A 17,988-nucleotide genomic window follows, 5' to 3' on the forward strand; every position below is an offset into this window, starting at 1 on the left:
CACTCTCCTTGAAAAATGGTTAGCGCGAATGGCCTTTGTCCATGAAGGAATCCCATCAACCAAGAGCGAACGAAAGGAAAATGATCGACCAAAAGCTAACGAGGAAAAACGTTTCTCAAGATCATCAAATGTTAGTGCGAGTTCGAATGCGAAAGAAACGAAGCAAATGCAAAACAAAAACTGTCCACTGGCGGATGGCACTCATAAAATATGGAACTGTCCAATATTTAAGATTATGAATGTCACCGATCGCTATGCGGCAGTGAGAAAAGAAGGCTTATGTTATGGATGTCTGGGGAAAGGCCATGCATTCAAAGATTGGAAAGTCCATCCGTGCGGTATGAGTGGATGTAACAAAAAGCACAACAGACTGTTACATTCCGAAAACCAAATGGACGAGGGTAGTCACGCAGTTAATGTAAGCGCAGTAACAACCAACCAAAGTAACCAAGTCAATAGTTTTCTTGAAATCGGTTCTGAGTGGTGGTGAAAGGTTGACTACCTACGCTTTCCTCGATGGTGGGCCAACAGTATCATTAATCGATCAAATTATCAAGGATCAATTACAGACCAAAGGCACGGACGTTACCTTGAACATAGCTTGCATACATAGGACGCAACATTTGAGGAAAGAGAAGGTTCCTAATACAATAAAGGGACTACATAACAAAGGTGCATTTGATTGAAGCGTTTGCATACCCATCAATCTCGTTGGGAAACACAACTTGTGATTACAAGGAACTGAAGAACAACTTCAGACACCTGAATGTTCTCACTAACAGAACATTCAAACTGATGGAAGTAGGCATCATACTGGAGACCAGATGCTAACGAAATTCAATATCCATTGGTCTACAAGATTGGAGCACGAAGTGAGCCTTCGCCGTCTTAACAGAATTAGGATGGGTAGTCAGTGGTCCTATGACAGGCAAGAAAAATCAAAATCTTTGTCATTTTGCCTCCACAGAAGATGTGAAAGTGGCAAAAAATATTCAATCACTGTGGGACATAGAAACTTATGCTTCCAAAAGAACTGTTGTAAGGAAATCAAAGAAAGAGCAGCAAGCTCAGAAGTTCTTAGAGAGCACGGCAAGCTTTACAGGCGAGCGGTAGGAAGTAGGCATGCTCTGGAGTGAACCAGAGCCCAATCTTCCAAACAACTACGGATTGGCCCCACCAATTTGAAAGAATTGTATCATTAGTCAACTGATGCAGACGTTGAAAAAAGATTTTTGAAGATCCTGAACAAATCGGAAGTCAGAGACACTTTCGGAAAGGAATGGTATTTCCCGCACCATCCAGTACTAAAATCCACCAAACCGGATAAAGTTCGTCGTGTTTGCAACGCTGCAGCAAAATACAAAGATGTATGCCTAAATGACAATCTATTAGCCGGACCCGATCTATTACACGGATTGATTGGAACAATATTTAGATTTCGAGAGAGACCAATAGCCCTAACCGCAGATATTGAATCAATGTTTCTGCAAGAAATCATGAAACCATAAAAGTTGCTTGAGATTCCTGTGGCGACCAACAAGGAACGAACCTGTGCAAATTTACGAGTATCAGCGTCATGTTTTCGGAGCAAAGAGTTCACCAACATGTGCCAACGACGCTCTGAAGCGATTAGCGATCGAGAACGAGGACGAGTTCCCAATTGCAGCAAAAACAACCCAAAACATCTTCTACATGGACGATTTCATCAAGTCAGTCGAAACACATGAAGAAGCTATCAAAGTTTTCAAACAATTGCAACCTCTTCTCTCAAAACATGGATTTGAACTGAGGAAGTGGATCACCAACAGCGATGTGGTAACCAACGCAATCCCAGAGGACTTGAGATCAATCAGAGACACAAAGCAGTTTGAGGTAGAACCGAGCAAGGAAGGTTCATCCGATGATAGTCTACAGGTTTGTAGAAGTACAAGCAAAGAAGTTGAGACCCCAATCACCCAAAGGAAGATCTTATCTGTAATTTCTTCAGTGTTTGATCCTCTTGGACTGTTTGCGCAATCAGTGTTCATATGAGACGACTCCTGAAGAGCGTCTGGACCAAAATGATCAACATTGGGACAACTCAGTAGAACGAAGAAGAAGTGTACGTCTGAAGCTTCCAGAAGTAGCAGAAACCAGCATTGATAGAAGATACTTCAGCACAACCAAGGACAAATGGGAACTTCATGTGTTTACCGACGCATCTGAAGACACAATGTGCGCTGTGGCATACCTACGTTCAAAGCCCAAAGAATACTCAGCAGACTTAGCATTTGTAATTCGAAGATTCACAGTTCTAACTTTTGGACCGACTCCACTACTGTTCTGCAATGGATTCACAGCTCCCACCGGAAGCAACAGGTGTTTGTTGCAAACAGGGTGGCTGAGATTTTGGATATAACTAATGTTTCACAGTGGAATCATGTGAGTGGTATTAACAATCCAGCTGACATCGGGACACGAGCGATCAATGTTGACGAACTCAAGAGAAGTGAATGGCTCACTGGGCCGGCCTGGTTGAGGAAACGAGAGAACGAATGGCCTGAACAGGTGAATTTAACATTTGCTTCAGACGAACAAAACGACGAAATGGTCTTCTCAGCTAAGGTTGAAGAGAAGAAGCCGACGATTTAGTGGGAACGATATAGCAATTTCAATCGACTAGTAAATACAATGGCATACGTAAAGCGCGTATTTAGAAAACACAAACCGGCAACAAAAACACTAAGTGTTGAAGAAAGAGAGGGTGCACAAGCAAGCATCTTCAGACTACTGCAGCGAGAACAGTTTGCTGAAGAGATGAAATCTCTGAAGGCTGAAAAGGAAATTCCAAAAAACAGCAAAATCCTCCAGTTTTCACCATTCATAGACCAGCACAAGGTTCATCCGTGCTTGGGCTTCAGTGGACGATTGTCGACGATAGTCTACAGGGTTGTAGAGGTACAAGCAAATAAATTGAGACCCCAATCACCCAAAGGAAGATCTTATCTCTAGTTTCTTCAGTGTTTGATCCTCTTGGACTGTTTGCATCATTCAGTGTTCACATGAGACGACTCCTGAAGAGCATCTGGACAAAAAATGGACAACATTGGGACAACTCAGTAGAACCTAACGAAGCAGAAGAGTTTCTGAAGTGGAAGGCGCAGCTTCCAGAAGTAGCAGAAACCAGCATTGATAGAAGATACTTCAGCACAGCCAAGGACAAATGGGAACTTCATGTGTTTGCCGACGCATCTGAAGACACAATGTGCGCAGTGGAATACCTACGTTCAAAGCCCAAAGAATACTCAGCAGACTTAGCATTTGTAATCGGAAAGTGCAGAGTTGCACCGATGCGACACCTTTCCAAACCACGCTTGGAACTAAAAGCAGCAGTGATGGCGGTGAGACTTATAGAACAGATAGTGAAGGAACACATCGAAGATTCACAGCTGTAACATTTGGACAGACTCCACTACTGTCTTGCAATGGATTCATAGCTCCCACCGTAAGCAACAAGTGTTTGTTGCAGAGTGGCTGAGATTAAGCAATAGAGTTGCTGAGATTTTGTATACAACCAATGTTTCACAGTGGAATCATGTGAGTGGTATTAACAATTCAGCTGACATCGGGACACGAGCGATCAATGTTGAAGAACTTAAGAGCAGCGAAGGGATCACCGGGCCGGCCTGGTTGAAGCAACGAGAGAACGAATGGCCTGAAAAGGTGAATTTAACATTTGCTTCAGACAAACAAAACGACCAATTTGTCTTCTCAGCAAAGGTTGAGGAGAAGAAGCCGATGATTCAGTGGTAACAGTTCAGCAATTTCAATCGACAAACAAAAACAATGGCATACGTACAGCGCGTATTCAAAAAACACAAACCGGCAACAAAAACACTAACTGTTGAAGCAAGACAGGATGCACAAGCAAGTACTTTTTGCTGAAGAGATGAAATCTCTCAAGGTTGAAAAGGAAATTCCAAACAACAGCAAGATCCTTCAATTTTCACCATTCATTGACCAGCAATTAATTTTTCGTGTTCAAGGCAGAATAGGTAAAAGTCAATTGAACTTCGAAACCAAGCATCCAATACTGTTGCATTGGAAGCACCATTTAGTTGAATTATTCTTGCGAAATGAACATAAGAATATTCATCACGAAGGTACTGAACAAGTCAGAAACATAGTTCAGCAGAAATTCCGGATCCTAGGCAAACGAAATGCTTTGAGATCGTTCAAAAACAAATGCATTAAATGTCAAAAGGGAAGAGCACAAACAAAGGCACCAGTAATGGCAGATCTACCTGAAGAACGATTAGTCGCATCAACAGTGTTCTCGAATGTGGCTGTAGACTAATTCGGACATTTGATTCACATTAAAGATTGGTCGACGAAACGAAAAGTGTTGGTGCTGTCTATTCACATGCCTTACTGTACGAGCGGTACATATAGAGATTGTACCCAAACTAGACACTGATAGTTGTCTGAAGGCAATTATGCGATTCATTGCTCGAATAAGCAGATCGTTCAAAATGATTAGTGATAACGGGACAACCTTCCTTCGAGCTGAAAAAGAATTGGCGGAGTATATTGCAGCATGGAACAAGGAGCAAATTGAAGAACATCTGATTCAACAAGGTATCAGATGGAAGTTCCACCCAACTCCAGCGCCACACTTTGGACGAGTGTGGGAAAGACTGGTTAGGAGTTGCAGGGGGGCAATTTAAGCAGCGCTGGGCAATCGATCAGTCACGGAAGATGTTCTGTCAACAACGATGTGTCTTGTTGAACAGACGCTGAATGCTAGACCGCTGACGATGGCCAGTTCTGATGCTACCGTTTTAGAAGCTATTACTCCAAGCCGTTTCCTACATGGCAACGAGAAACTTTGTTTACCGTATATATCAGGTGCAGAGCAATTTTTTGATCATAGAAAGCTCTTCCGACAAACACAAGCTTACCCAGAGCTCATCTGGGACAGATTCCGTAAAGAGTACTTGCCAACGTTGAACGGTCGAAACAAATGGCAGACAGCAACGGACCGAAGTCTTTAGCAGGGTGATCTTGTGAGGTTAGTGGAAGACAGTGACAAACGTGGATATTACGATCTGGGTCGAATAACCGAAACCTTTGAAGGTTCCGAAGGATATATTCGATCAGCAAAAATCCGAACAAAAGATGGATACTACAGGAGGCCAATAGTGAAATTCGCTCCAGTACTACCAACTGGCGATAATGTTTTCAAGAAGGAAAACAGGGACGGCGATGTTGGAGCTGAGCGTAAGGAATAACAAAATTGCGTAGGAAGTAAAAATTCAGCTCAGATTCAAAACAGATCCAAATAAATGCGTACGACGAAAACTATTACTGCGTTTTATTTTTATCCGGATTATCAATCCCCTTAGCGAAAAACTGTGTATGGCGAAACAGAAAAAGCCGCGTATGCCACGTAGGCAGAAAAAATTGTTAACAAACAGAACAAAAAATAAGAACATGCAATTACAATTTTTGTTAGCCTAGCAACTCGAGCTAACACAAAAACTCAGCAATAAAATTTTTGAAATAAAAGTCTTGATCAGTATACTTGTTACTGCGTCTTGCCAAAACCAAACCCCTGTATATTTGTTAAGATGTTAATGTGTCTTGATACCATAGTTTGTCTTGAGCAATATTCTATCTAATATTGTGTCTTGATTTCCAATGTTCAACTCGTGAGTACTCTGCGAAAATTGCAACACACACACCTAGGATTAAGTTAGAAACCAATTTTTCACAAGACTTCTCAGGCATATTTTTTTGCCTTAGGTTTGTTCCATCAAAACGATTAAGCTGGTAAACATATAGAGATCCCGCATTGTGTGATCTGTGGACCCAGTTCAATTGAGAAAAAATTTCATAAATAATTCTGTTAAATTAGTTAATGCAACGGTAAGTACAGCAGAACGGATATACAGTTACAAAAGCAACCTTCATAAGCGAAGTATCCGGACAGATTTTGTAATCACTCAGAACGAACAGGGTGGTGTAAAACTTTCTTTGTGAAACACAAGGAGAGCAGCAGTTGCACAGTTATTCTGGAAAAACTTAAGTGAGAGAAAATTTACCTATTAAAAATTGAAAAGGTTAATTAGAAGGGACCATAACTGGTTAAAGGACGCGATCATTTGTCAGCGAAGGGATTCAAATCGCTCCGGTTGCTATATACTTCAAAAACATTTTTGAGCACGCCTGTTGTGAATTTGAGCAATGATTTGTTAATGTACTTGAGGCAGTGTTCAGAATTTACCATTCAGAGCGACGTGGCTGAATTCTTTTTTTTGTTTTCGTTGGAGCTAGTGTCTTCATTTGAGAATAGAGGATCAAATGTGAACTCATATTTTTGTAGTAGTCCTGTACTTCAACGCAAAACTCATGCTTTTTCTATTGATATATCATGCAATACTACTCTGCTTTTGTATGTCGACATAGTGAATGAACCAATCTTTTGGCATACATAAGCCAGCTGGCACGAAACGTAAACCACCTTTGTGAAAAAGCAATAAGTTTGTAGTAGAATTGCTTTTTCCACCTCAGTGAGAACTGGCTGGCAATTGAACTCCAGAAGCAGAATGGCCGCAAATAACAACAAGCCCAGCAAAGCGCGGCAGCTCGAGAGTTAGCCGCCGCACGAGCAGTTAAAGTAGAGAGATGAAAAGCATAGCTTATTTCCGTACCTCATTATTGCATACAATTCTGCATTATGTTAGGTAGTGATGACTGTAACCAAATTATTGTTTCCAATACAATATGTCATTAACTAATTTCATGCTAACTTTTGTTCTAAAAGCGTCCAATGCTCATTATCGTCACTCTAACTTATTACCTATTTTCAGCAATTCACTTTGATCAATTTGATCCAGTGTTATTTAGAGTTTTGTCATCGGGAAGACAGTTTTACTTATCGCAGAGGCAACCGCGTAAAATGTTTGGTTCTTACTTTCAGTAGACGAAAGGCGACACCTAATTCCCGATTTCCCATGAAGGAAAAGATTGCATAAACGTAATTAAGATGGCGTAACGGTAAAAACGTAACCAACTAAAGTAGGAAGAATTGCTCTCGAAAAACCAGTTGGATCTCAAATCTTTTGCAACCTGCTTCAGTGTGTTAGAGTAACTAAAGTCGCTAACGGGTCTTCGAATGACGTTATTTTAGACCATTATAACCACTAATAAAACTTGAGTTAAAAACAATTACACTTATTTTGGCGCACTTTTCATTTGACTTTTAGAAGTGAACTGCCGGCACTTGAGGTCAACCGCTGACACTTGTGAAAAAGAGAGAAATTCGAATCACACAACCTGAAAAATCGAGTGGGTAAAAGTCGAAAAATCAGAAATATCAAGCAAAAATTGTGCATAAAATAACAACACGTTTACAATAATTGCTTCAAACTTCATTTGAGATAAATTAAAGCACTGAATTTGAGTTTTTATGGATTTACTTGCATTTTTTTATTGCAATTACATAAACAACAAATTAGGTGTGCATATAGACTGTTATAATAAGATCATTTTTCACGAATTGTCACAATCAAGAAAAAGAGAACAAGACTTTCAGTCATAGCATTACTGGTTTCTTAACAATTTTTGTTTTTGAGCCTGAGCTGATTTCAAAGTAAGAATTCCATTTTTTCAGCATAATGATGTGGACAATCAATAATCGGCTTAATTAGCTGCCACAAGATTAAGGATTAAGATTTATATATTTGACCTTTTTCGTTTTTCTATGTATATTATAAATTCAAAAAAAAATCAGTTTAATTTTCGAGCATATGAAATACGTTTGCAAAAATATTGACTGACCTCTGATGATATGATTTTGAGAATGACGTCTCTGTTTTTCTCGTGGAACTTGACTCGTTTGGTGTTGTCGAATATGGACAGAAGGTGATTCTGGATCGTGTGGGGGTCACTGGCCTGACCCAGGATCTCAAGGAGAGCAGGGTCAGACACGAAGAAGAAGCGGGGGAACAGAAGACGTTTCTTCTCAAGGTAGCTGAAAAAATTGCATTTGAAAAAAGGCAAAAATCACAAAAATTGGAGCGGCTTTTGAGATTTTCGTTTCATTCGTTACAGTCACTTAAACTGGTCGAATTAATAATACCCCGTTTTTATTCACGTTTATTTTAGTTTTTCTTAATCTGCTGAAATATGAATTTTCTTTAGACATCCTCCTGTGAAAGCCCAAAGTAGGACAAAGTTTCCAGTTATTTGCACCAACTGATAGGATGGGAGAGTGGTAACAGAAAATATAATGGAGTCTTTCCCATTATAGACACTACCCCAACCCCCCCCCCCCCGGGGGCTCTTTTGTCAAATAACGTCTAACACCCAACCCCCCCCCCCCCTTTACCAATTTCAGGGGTTACAATGTGGGGGGGGGGGGTTGGGGGTGTTATAATGTTTGAGACCCATAAACTGTCCTTCTTATGTTAGAGAACAATAAATCCTACCCAGTGAGTGACTTCTGACAAATCTCCAGCTGGTCTTTCAAGTGGGGCAACATGTCTTTGCAAGTGTCATCCGAAGTACAGCACTGCTTCACGTTAGTCGTCTCTTGGGCCTTGGTCATTATCTTCACCCACGACTTGTCTATATTCGTGAACCTAATTAGACAATTTGTACATGCGAGTACCCAAAACTCATGTTAAAAGTATTCACGAACGTCTTTAGGTGCACCACTAATGTCCCAGTGTAACTATAATAGTGAAAAAATTTCTATGTGCACTATAAAATGGTAATGAAACACTGGTGTTCCACTAATGTCCTGTAGTGATCGAATTTGAACAAACGTTTTTGAGAGTGAATTTTTCATTCTATCTTAGTAAAACGTTTCCTTATCATTGTATTTTTCTACTATGCAACTAAGGACCAAGAAATAAGGCACAATTAAGGAAAACAGAAAAGCAATTAAGGAAAAACAGCTCCTCATTTAAAGTCGTTTACCGGATTACAATTGAGTTGCGTTGTTCAATCTCGAAAGCTACTATTATTAAATTCAAAATTGGAATCGCTGAGCCATGGTTTTTTTAATGTGCTAGATCCTTATTAGACATATTTTTATTTGCTTCGCCTGTCAAAAGAAGCAACACAAACCAATAACTTCTTGAAATCAGAGAAGTATTCAATTAATGGAACCACAAAATTTGGCACGTTAACACATTATCAGGTTTTATTTTCAGGCGTTCAAATAAACAAAACATTTGAAATATTTACTAGATAGCTACCCAGTGAAATGAAACTTGAAGCACTTTGCTAAGAAGCTTGTTAAAACGAGACAAATCTTGATAAGATTCTTCGTAAGAAAAGGTCAAGATATGTACGGACAAGCAAGATCTTTCCAAGAAATAAGATCTTGATAAGATAAACAAGCAAGAATCTCGGGAGTGATTTACAATCAATAGTAAATTGTTCATTTAAAATTTCATAAAAACGGGTAAATTTTAGTACCGACCTCTTGGCCTCCTGTGGGAGCTGTTTGGCGATGTCGCCCCCTACGAATACGGCCTCGAGGTATACCCAGAGATTCTGCACAATCATCCAGTTCTCAAGGATCTCCTGAGTGTTAGAGAGATCCAACACCCATTGCTGGATTTTCTTCTTGAAGGGCACGTTGTACCTGAACAAACAATCAATGTGTGAAAAACATTTCTTTGTAAACAAAAGTATCATCACTGAGGAAAGTTCAATCTGATATACAAAAAAGTATACTTTATATGAAATGTTGATAACTCAGTTTTATCTCCGATATTATGTTGTGGTTTAAATGGACTGAGAACATCAACCAGCGTATTTCAACAGGACAAAATCTTGTTTTCTGTTACTAACTCGTGATTTTTCGACATTTTGCGGCCAGTCAATGTTATTATTGTTGTTCAAATTAACTTAATTTGGTAACAATTTCAACACTGTAATGGCTCGAAAATATGACGATCATAGAAAAGTTTTGAATGCCAAGAGAAACGTCCACCTGAAAGAGTTAAAAAACCGACTAACATCGGAAGAATTGTTCTAGAAAGACTGACAGGAGCTCCAATATATCGCAGCGTGCTTCAGTCCGGGGTGGGGGAATAAAATCGCTAAGGGTTTCAAATGACGTCATTATATGGTATTGTATACCAATATTACTGCTAATAAAATTTAATTCGAAAAAAGACACCAACTATGGCGCAGTTTTCATTTGACTATTAGTAGTAAACTGCCGCAACTTGAGTTTAGCTGTTTAAAATTGCGAATGAGCGAGAAATTTAGATCACGCAAAACGAAAAAGTAAAGAACGCAAAAGTCAATCGAAAAGTCAAATCGATCATGCAAAAATTTTGAATAAAAAAGAGCAACACGTTTGCAATAATTGCTTCAAACTTCGATCGAGAGCAATAAATCACAATGATTATAGAATGGTCGAAAATTGCATGAAAGGAGTAATGTTTTCTTTCGTTAAGAGACCCGTAAATGTTCCATTTCAAATTTTGCTTGGACAACGCCTACGACAAATTTCATGAGAACGTGAAATTTTGCTTTAATCCCAAGAGCTGGAAAAATGATTACCATGACTTTCTAGCTAAAGGCTCTGATACAGTTATTCAGCAAGCACAGTCAATGTTGTAAAATGGGTTTCAAGTCAATTTCAGAATCTTATTAGGAAAAAATTGCACAGTGGTCTAACAGTTTTTTTTGTAAACGGTATCAAAATTTACAGCTAAGGTTTCAGCAATAGACGCCTAATATCAGGTTTTGTATAAATCTTTCATCAAATATATTTATTCAAATAAATAAACATTTTTTTCTAGTTTCAATGCGGAATAAATGCATTTCGATAATAGTCAATATGAAAATTTTCAATTCTGCCAGAAATTAACTTTTGAAATTTCTAATTTTTCATTAAATTGTTTTTTCTAATTAGTCAAGCACATGTAACTCCAGTTCTTAAATAATGAATCAACCTATATTTTGCGATTAGGTTGGATATTGAATTAGAACTCCTGAAAAGTGGCTGCAAACCTAAGAATCAAAACTGGTTGTCACCTGAATGAAACAGTATACGAAAACCTATATATATATCGAAAACTTCATTAAATTAAATGCTACGCAGTTTGTTCTCCTAAAAAGATGTCAAGGGATTAAGTATATCTCTTTCTTTAGATGATAGGGAAATAAAAAATTGTCAGGATTTTTGACCTATTCATTGGCAATTTGGCAAAACTCATTGTCATAACTAAACTGATCAGTTTCTTGGCAAAATTGCGGTGTGAAAGTTTTTTATATTTTTCTTGGTTATTTATCATTACAACAGCCATGACAATTTTACTCACCAAATTATCATTATTAATAATTGAAAAATTTGTCTCTTAACAGCACGTCAATTTTCATAATAAGTTGAGCACAAAGTGTCCTAATGTCCAAACTTAATATCTTAGATAGCGCCTCCACTCAATAAAAGAGATCAATTACTACAAGCAAGCTACTACCATAGAAATTGATCTTATCATGGATTTCAGAGTTATGACAAAATATCTGATTTCTTAATTTTTTTTAACAGTAAACAGCTGCTTTTTAAATGGACAATTGTCTATTACTCATATATTTCTACTTGTTTCGGGAATAAACAAATTGTTCGGTACAATAAATAATCAATAATTTTTTGCACTGTCCTTGCTTTTCTTGAAAACTTGTATTATGAAATCAAAAACCTAATCATCACTTCATCAATTTTAAAGCGATTCAATGCAGTCAGTTATTAAAATTTTAAAACAAAAATATTCAGCATGATTTTGGTTCAGTGATGCCATAAATACTTCCAACAAGAAACACAATTGTTTTTTTAAATCAACAGATCTAACAATTTGTGATACATTCGATAAAACAAACAATACATTATGGACTCATTTACAAGAGATTAGTACATACTTTCTACCGCCATTTTTATATTTGAACAAAGAGGATATATGATGCTATAAAAATCATATATTTTTTCTGTAATACAGCCTACGAAGCCTAAAAAATTTTTTAATGAAACTACAGAAATATTAAAGGATTGCTGATACATTTCTCGGGAAGAAAATAATTGTGAGAGTTTTATTCCCCAATGTATGGTAGTATCATCTACTGTATGACTATATCCAATCATTTGTCATCTTCGTATGACCACTATGTATTTTATACAACATATTTTTGGCATACAACATATATTTGTTTTGCTACTAAAAATTATTTATTACGAGTATATAAAAATTTATATAATCAGGAACCTGAGAAGATACTTTAGACTTAGACTCATTGCACTACTTTAGAAGACGAACAGTTTAGACTCATTGCGCAATGACACATAGCTCATTGATAATTCATTTCGCGTTCCACGAGCACCGGAAGCTTACGTAAATATAATCAGAAGCCCGGCTTTTTAAAAACTTAATACAAATGTAAAAGCTTAATACAAATACAAAATGCATTGTTTTCTTGAATATTAACCAATTTTATTACAATTAATCAAAAAAATGATGCTGACTTGCAAATTATGAAACTAATTGATCCAATTGATTTTTTAATCACGTTCGTTCTGCTTTTAAATTTTAAAAAATAATATGATTTATCTTGTTATTTCCCCACAAAAGCACACAAAAAAGAGGGCATTTATGGTCGGCCTTACTTTAAAACATTCTAATCAAGCAAGAAGATTTACTTACACTTTATTCAGAGTTTTCAAAAGATTTTTCTTGTGCCTATTACAAATCCGCTGCATTCAGTTTGCAGGTAATTTCTAGGTGTAGCCTTAGTTGAGAAGACCGAACAAAAACGACGAAAAATTTGTATAAATTCTTTGGTATTGTCGGTTTCAAACGTAAGAAAACTTCGGTATGTTCGGTTTATTCGGTATTGTTGGTTTCGAACGTAAGAGAGACTCGTTATGGTCGTTCTGGATGCAACAGATTGTCGGTATGTTCGGTTTTTGACGTAAGAAATTGTCGGTTTTTTCCATTGGAAAATTTGACTTTTCTGCTCATAATGTTGTCAAACGTTAAGATATGGTCTTTTTGCAGGAATTTGAAATGTTCTCAGAAATGCCTACTGAAAGAATGTGCAAATTCATCGAAAATTGTTTTTTGAAAAAATGAATGAGTAAAGTTTCTTGATTAACTTTGAATAAATGAATTCAAAAGTGTAACATACTTGTCTAATATTGATTAGTAATCCGTTGATTAATTCACATTTATAGAGTTTTGACATACATTCGTGTATTTTTAAAGCAAAATTTTTACGGTTGGTTGCGTTTCAAACTGCCCACTGCCGATCATTTTTATTGTTGGGTCTGCTGGACTAATCTGCTCTCCAGACCGGGATCTTAAAAAATCATGGTGTTTCTCTAAACGATACCGAATCTCTCTTACGTTTAAAAACGATGAAACCGAATCTGCCTTACGTTTAAAAACGACGATACCAAATCTTTTTTATGTTAAATACCAAACAAGAACGACGAAAAAATCATGGGAAAATTCGTCGTTTTTGGCTGAAAAAAGGACGATACCGACGATTTCTTATGTTTAAAAACCGAAAATTTCTGATCTAGGGAATGTATTCTAGTCAAATTGCGCGTATCATTTTTTGCGGGTAATTTTGCAGGTATTGATACCTGCGATCATGCTTACTTGCAAACGATGCAGGTAAATCTACCTAGACATTTTTAGAGCCAATGTCTTGACAAGAATACCCCCAAAATTACCTAGATAATGTAAATAATTGTTTTTAATATTCGGCTCGGTAACCCTTGTTGAGAAATTGTCAGTTTTTAAACATAGGAAATCCTTGCTTTCGTCATTTTGTTTCTAGCCAAAAACGGTGGAATTTCCTATGATTTGTTTGTCGATATCGTCGTTTTTGTTCGGTATTTAACATAAAAAAGATCGGTATTGTCGTTTTTCAAACATAATAAAGAATCGGTACAGTCGTTTTAAAATTTATTCTACAATTCATTTATTAATTTCTGTGTCGTCCAACCTGTTTCCCATTAGGGAACTGAGGACCATGAGAGAGTCCTCGAGAGCAGTGTTGACAGTCTGTATGTTGTCTCCCCTCAACAGAAGGTTCCCTCTGCTCTTGAACTGTCCGAATGTGAACACATGTGTGTTCCACTCCACCTCCACCGCCTTCAGTTTAGCCTCAATGTCCTTCTCCTTGTTGGCAGAGATGCAAATGTCCTGAAAACGAAAAAAGCGGCTATTTGTAAATTATACTAACACTAGTTCAGTCTTGGATTAGAAATATTGTCTGAAGGCGGGGGGCACTCTTTCTATGATTTCGTGTCATTACGCTTAACATTTTCTATTCTATTTCGATTTCTTTGTATTATCAAAACGTCGATAAAAATAATTGAATAAACCATTGTGATTGAAGGTTTCCTCACAGATCAGAAAATAAAGGTCCGGTTTTTATTGGATAAATGATTCTTGGTTTGAAAATCATGTTAACACCGAAAACTTAAACATAAAATTAAACAGAAAACAAAAAATTAAACACACAATGAAAAGAAGCGCAAAAACGTCGAACAAAAACTTGAACTCGGCAATACCGTAGAGAATAATCACAGGACTCCAGAGCTTTCAACTTTGAACTGTAGAAAATCAATTATTACTAAAAGCGCAATAAACTCTCACATATTGAAAAGTTTTTAGGACAAAAAACTGTTACCTAATTTTTCAAAAAAAAAATCAGTGACCTAGTCATCTGAATTATTTGCAAAAAGTAAGGAGACGGTTGAAAAAGTGACGACCAGCATTCTTTTGCAGAAAAAACTAACTTAATTAAGTCAAAGCTGAAGTGATCTAATAGAAAATCTCTTCTCAAAGCAAAATGGAAAATCGAAGGTCCGAAAAAATTACATAACTTGTTACCTTGCATATACTCGTTTGTGGCTCTTTAATACTGTTTCAAACACAATAGCTTCAAATGCAGTTGATAGCAATTAAGCGAGTAATCCTATTACTGGCGATCAAAATGGCAGAAGTGAGAATTATACTTGCAATATCATTAAAGTTAAAAAAAGAAAATTTGCATTGGTAATTAGCAACATTAGTGCAAATAATTTGGGTCAAATCCCGAAAAAATCCAACATAAATTTCTCAAAATCTCAACAAGTCTTGCATTTATTTTTTCTCAACAATTAAGTCCCACTAAAATAAATATTTTCTAATCGCTAGTTAACATACAATTTTTCTAAGCAAAAAAATTTATTTTTTTCTGAAGTGAAACTTCTTAACTCAATATGTTCTGTTATGACTGTTTTTTTCTGGTTTTTGATTCCTTTCGGAGAAGTAAATAAACAACTGCTGCTTTTTATACTGGCTTTATATCAATCAAACAAACTTAATTTCTTCAGTAAACAATACTTCCTGCATTTGAGAGCTGTCACATTACGTGCTTGAGCTCTGTTTAATAAATAATCAATTAAATGCAAAATTATTTTCCTTCAGAAAAATTAATTCCTTCATCCAACCGCCTTAAACCATTGTCCAACATTATCCTTATCTTTAAAAAACTCCTGGTGACAACTATGTAATCAGAACGAGATCGCTTTATCACATGATAAACATGACAATTCAATCACTGTTTGCTTCGTAAAAATTGCAGAAAATACCTTGAAATTCTCTAATCACTCCATGTCAAAATCATACTCAAGGTGAAAATCACTGTCAAAAGTAATGAGGTAAGTTCATTAAATGAAAAGTTTCTGAAAATTGAAAAGCAAAAATATTGAAAATTTTAAAATTCTTTTCAGCAATTATCAGTAGTTATAAAGCTGTCGAAAAGCCCAGACTTATTAAGACTCTAACAATTCACCACTGGGGGTTTCAGGGGTGACCAACTAATATGGTGTTTAAAATCAAAAGCAATTATATTTAAGGAAAATTGATCCATAGGTGAAACTATCATTAAAATTTTGACGTCCTTTTCTTCATATTACACAAACATTCACGGCACAGTCCCGTTCCAATTAAAATTTCCAAAAGGCTGCGAATCAGAATTTAAAATCATTGAAATTTGGTTGGACGAGAACTAGTTGATTGACAAAATTAGGCAGTGTGATTGATTTGCTATCTGGATTCTGTTAACGAGTCGTTACATGCATTTTTCCGTCACTGATTATCATGATTTATCACACTTTTCCTGAATAAAACCATTACAGCAAATTCATTAGAAATTTTTTGTTTTGGTATTTCGTATTCGGTTTGTCCCGAAGCAGCAACTTTCGTCCGTGTAACATCTACCCTCCAAAAGCTATAAAATACTACCAAATCTACCCAAGAAATTGAAATTTTACGTCCCATAACAAAAGTGGGCGGTAGTTTAGGGAACGTGGTATCAGATCTGATTTACATTTTGATTTTCTGGCACCCAAAATAGTCACCCTACCGTTTTCAATGACAATCGGCCAACAATTTTCATCAAAATGGCATTTTTATTTTTGAGTTTAATCATTTTCATTTGAAAATACCAGATTTCTTCTTGCATGAAACAAAACAGAAACAACGTAAACCTTTTGTCTCGCTACTATCATGAATAAACCGTAAAATTAAAAATTCTTACTTTAATTTTCTGGGTGTTTCTTATTCAAACAGTCATTGTCAATTAAAGTGCTAATAACTTGGTGCCTGATGGTCGGATAGAAACCCAAAACTTTCCACCAAAAACCAGGTAATAGGAATACTTTCCATCAAAATTTAATTTTTTACGCGAAAGATTTTTCGGAGGTTCACATAACTTCAAATGGAGGGACCAAATTCATGTTATTTTCAAAAAAAACTAATAGGCGCAGTTTTCCATGGTAAGATCACAAAATTTCCGTTTCTGATTCTCTTCAAGCTACCATGACGATTTTATATCTAAATGAGCTCTATAATGGATGCGTAAAATTAACGTACTTTTATCACACATTTGAACCTGGCCTGTTGCAAATCTACAACTTCATAGGGAATCGAGTAAAAAAGAAAATATTTGCAGCTCAAAATACTTTTATTCAGTAATTTATTTGCTTAAGATATATCACTCCACGCTGACAATATTTCATTATAAAAGATTGATCAACTGAAGTACCAACGAAATCTAACTTACCTCAAAATACGTAATGTGCTGCTTACAAGGAACAAACCAAGCGCCTTACCGCTGCACACTTATTTTCTACATACGACCAACTTAGATCGAACAAAAATGGAATATGTCAGGCATGAAAAATCACCTCAAAAGTGATATCGATAGCATATTCTAGAAGAAAATGGTCAAGCAGTAGTTTTGCATACAGAAGACAAACAAGGAGGCTCGGTAATGTGCGTTCGCACATCAAGTTCCGACCACGCTCAACCACATTTTTGGCATAAATGTCTAACAAATAAAAACAGATAGAAAACCCCTAAAATTCAAAAAATTTTCAAAAAAAGGCGCGTGAACAAAAATGACCTCAAATGCAAATAACTCAGTGGATCAAAAATGCCGCATTACATTGATGAGATCAGCCATTACTAAGAAAGCAAGTCAAGACGAACAACAAAATCAATCAACAAAAAGAACAAACATTAATTACATCCAAAACTCCATGTCCATTAAAAAAACCTACAGAAGCTCAAAATAGCGTCGGATAAAATTGAAACTAAACAAAATAACTTAAACTTTACTAGAAAAGATATGGTACCACTCTATAAAAAGGCTCGGTAACCTTTAGACAAAAAAAAACAAAAAAACAGCAAAGATAATAAAAATTGCTCTATTTCTAAAAACAATTAATTTCATCCTAAGGAAAACCATTAGAAGGCAATTGGAGACATCCAATATGTTTATGATCACATACGCTTCTAAACAGAGAAAACAGAAAATTCAATTGAAACTTGCAAGAAAACGCTGTCGAAGCCTTAAAGCCATATTTTGCCCAACAAAATAAGTTCAATCGAGCCTTCCGCAAACACCAAAATGTGGCATAGCGGGGTC

General features: G+C 36.5%; 1 protein-coding gene across 1 annotated transcript in view; it reads right to left on the reverse strand.

Annotated features, from left to right (window-relative positions):
- The window catches only part of LOC142337957 (dynein axonemal heavy chain 5-like), a 428,573-nt gene that overhangs the window by 140,873 nt on the left and 269,712 nt on the right, over window positions 1-17,988 (reverse strand). The window contains exons 30-33 of the mRNA XM_075387590.1: window positions 14,011-14,210; window positions 9,473-9,637; window positions 8,472-8,624; window positions 7,822-8,014 (exon numbers count right to left, since the gene is read on the reverse strand). Coding sequence (XP_075243705.1) covers window positions 7,822-8,014; window positions 8,472-8,624; window positions 9,473-9,637; window positions 14,011-14,210 — 711 coding nt within the window. The remainder of the gene's footprint in view (window positions 1-7,821; window positions 8,015-8,471; window positions 8,625-9,472; window positions 9,638-14,010; window positions 14,211-17,988) is intronic.

Source organism: Convolutriloba macropyga, chromosome 4 (genome assembly GCF_964194025.1).
Source record: "Convolutriloba macropyga chromosome 4, txConMacr16.3, whole genome shotgun sequence".
Classification (NCBI taxonomy): domain Eukaryota; kingdom Metazoa; phylum Xenacoelomorpha; order Acoela; family Convolutidae; genus Convolutriloba; species Convolutriloba macropyga.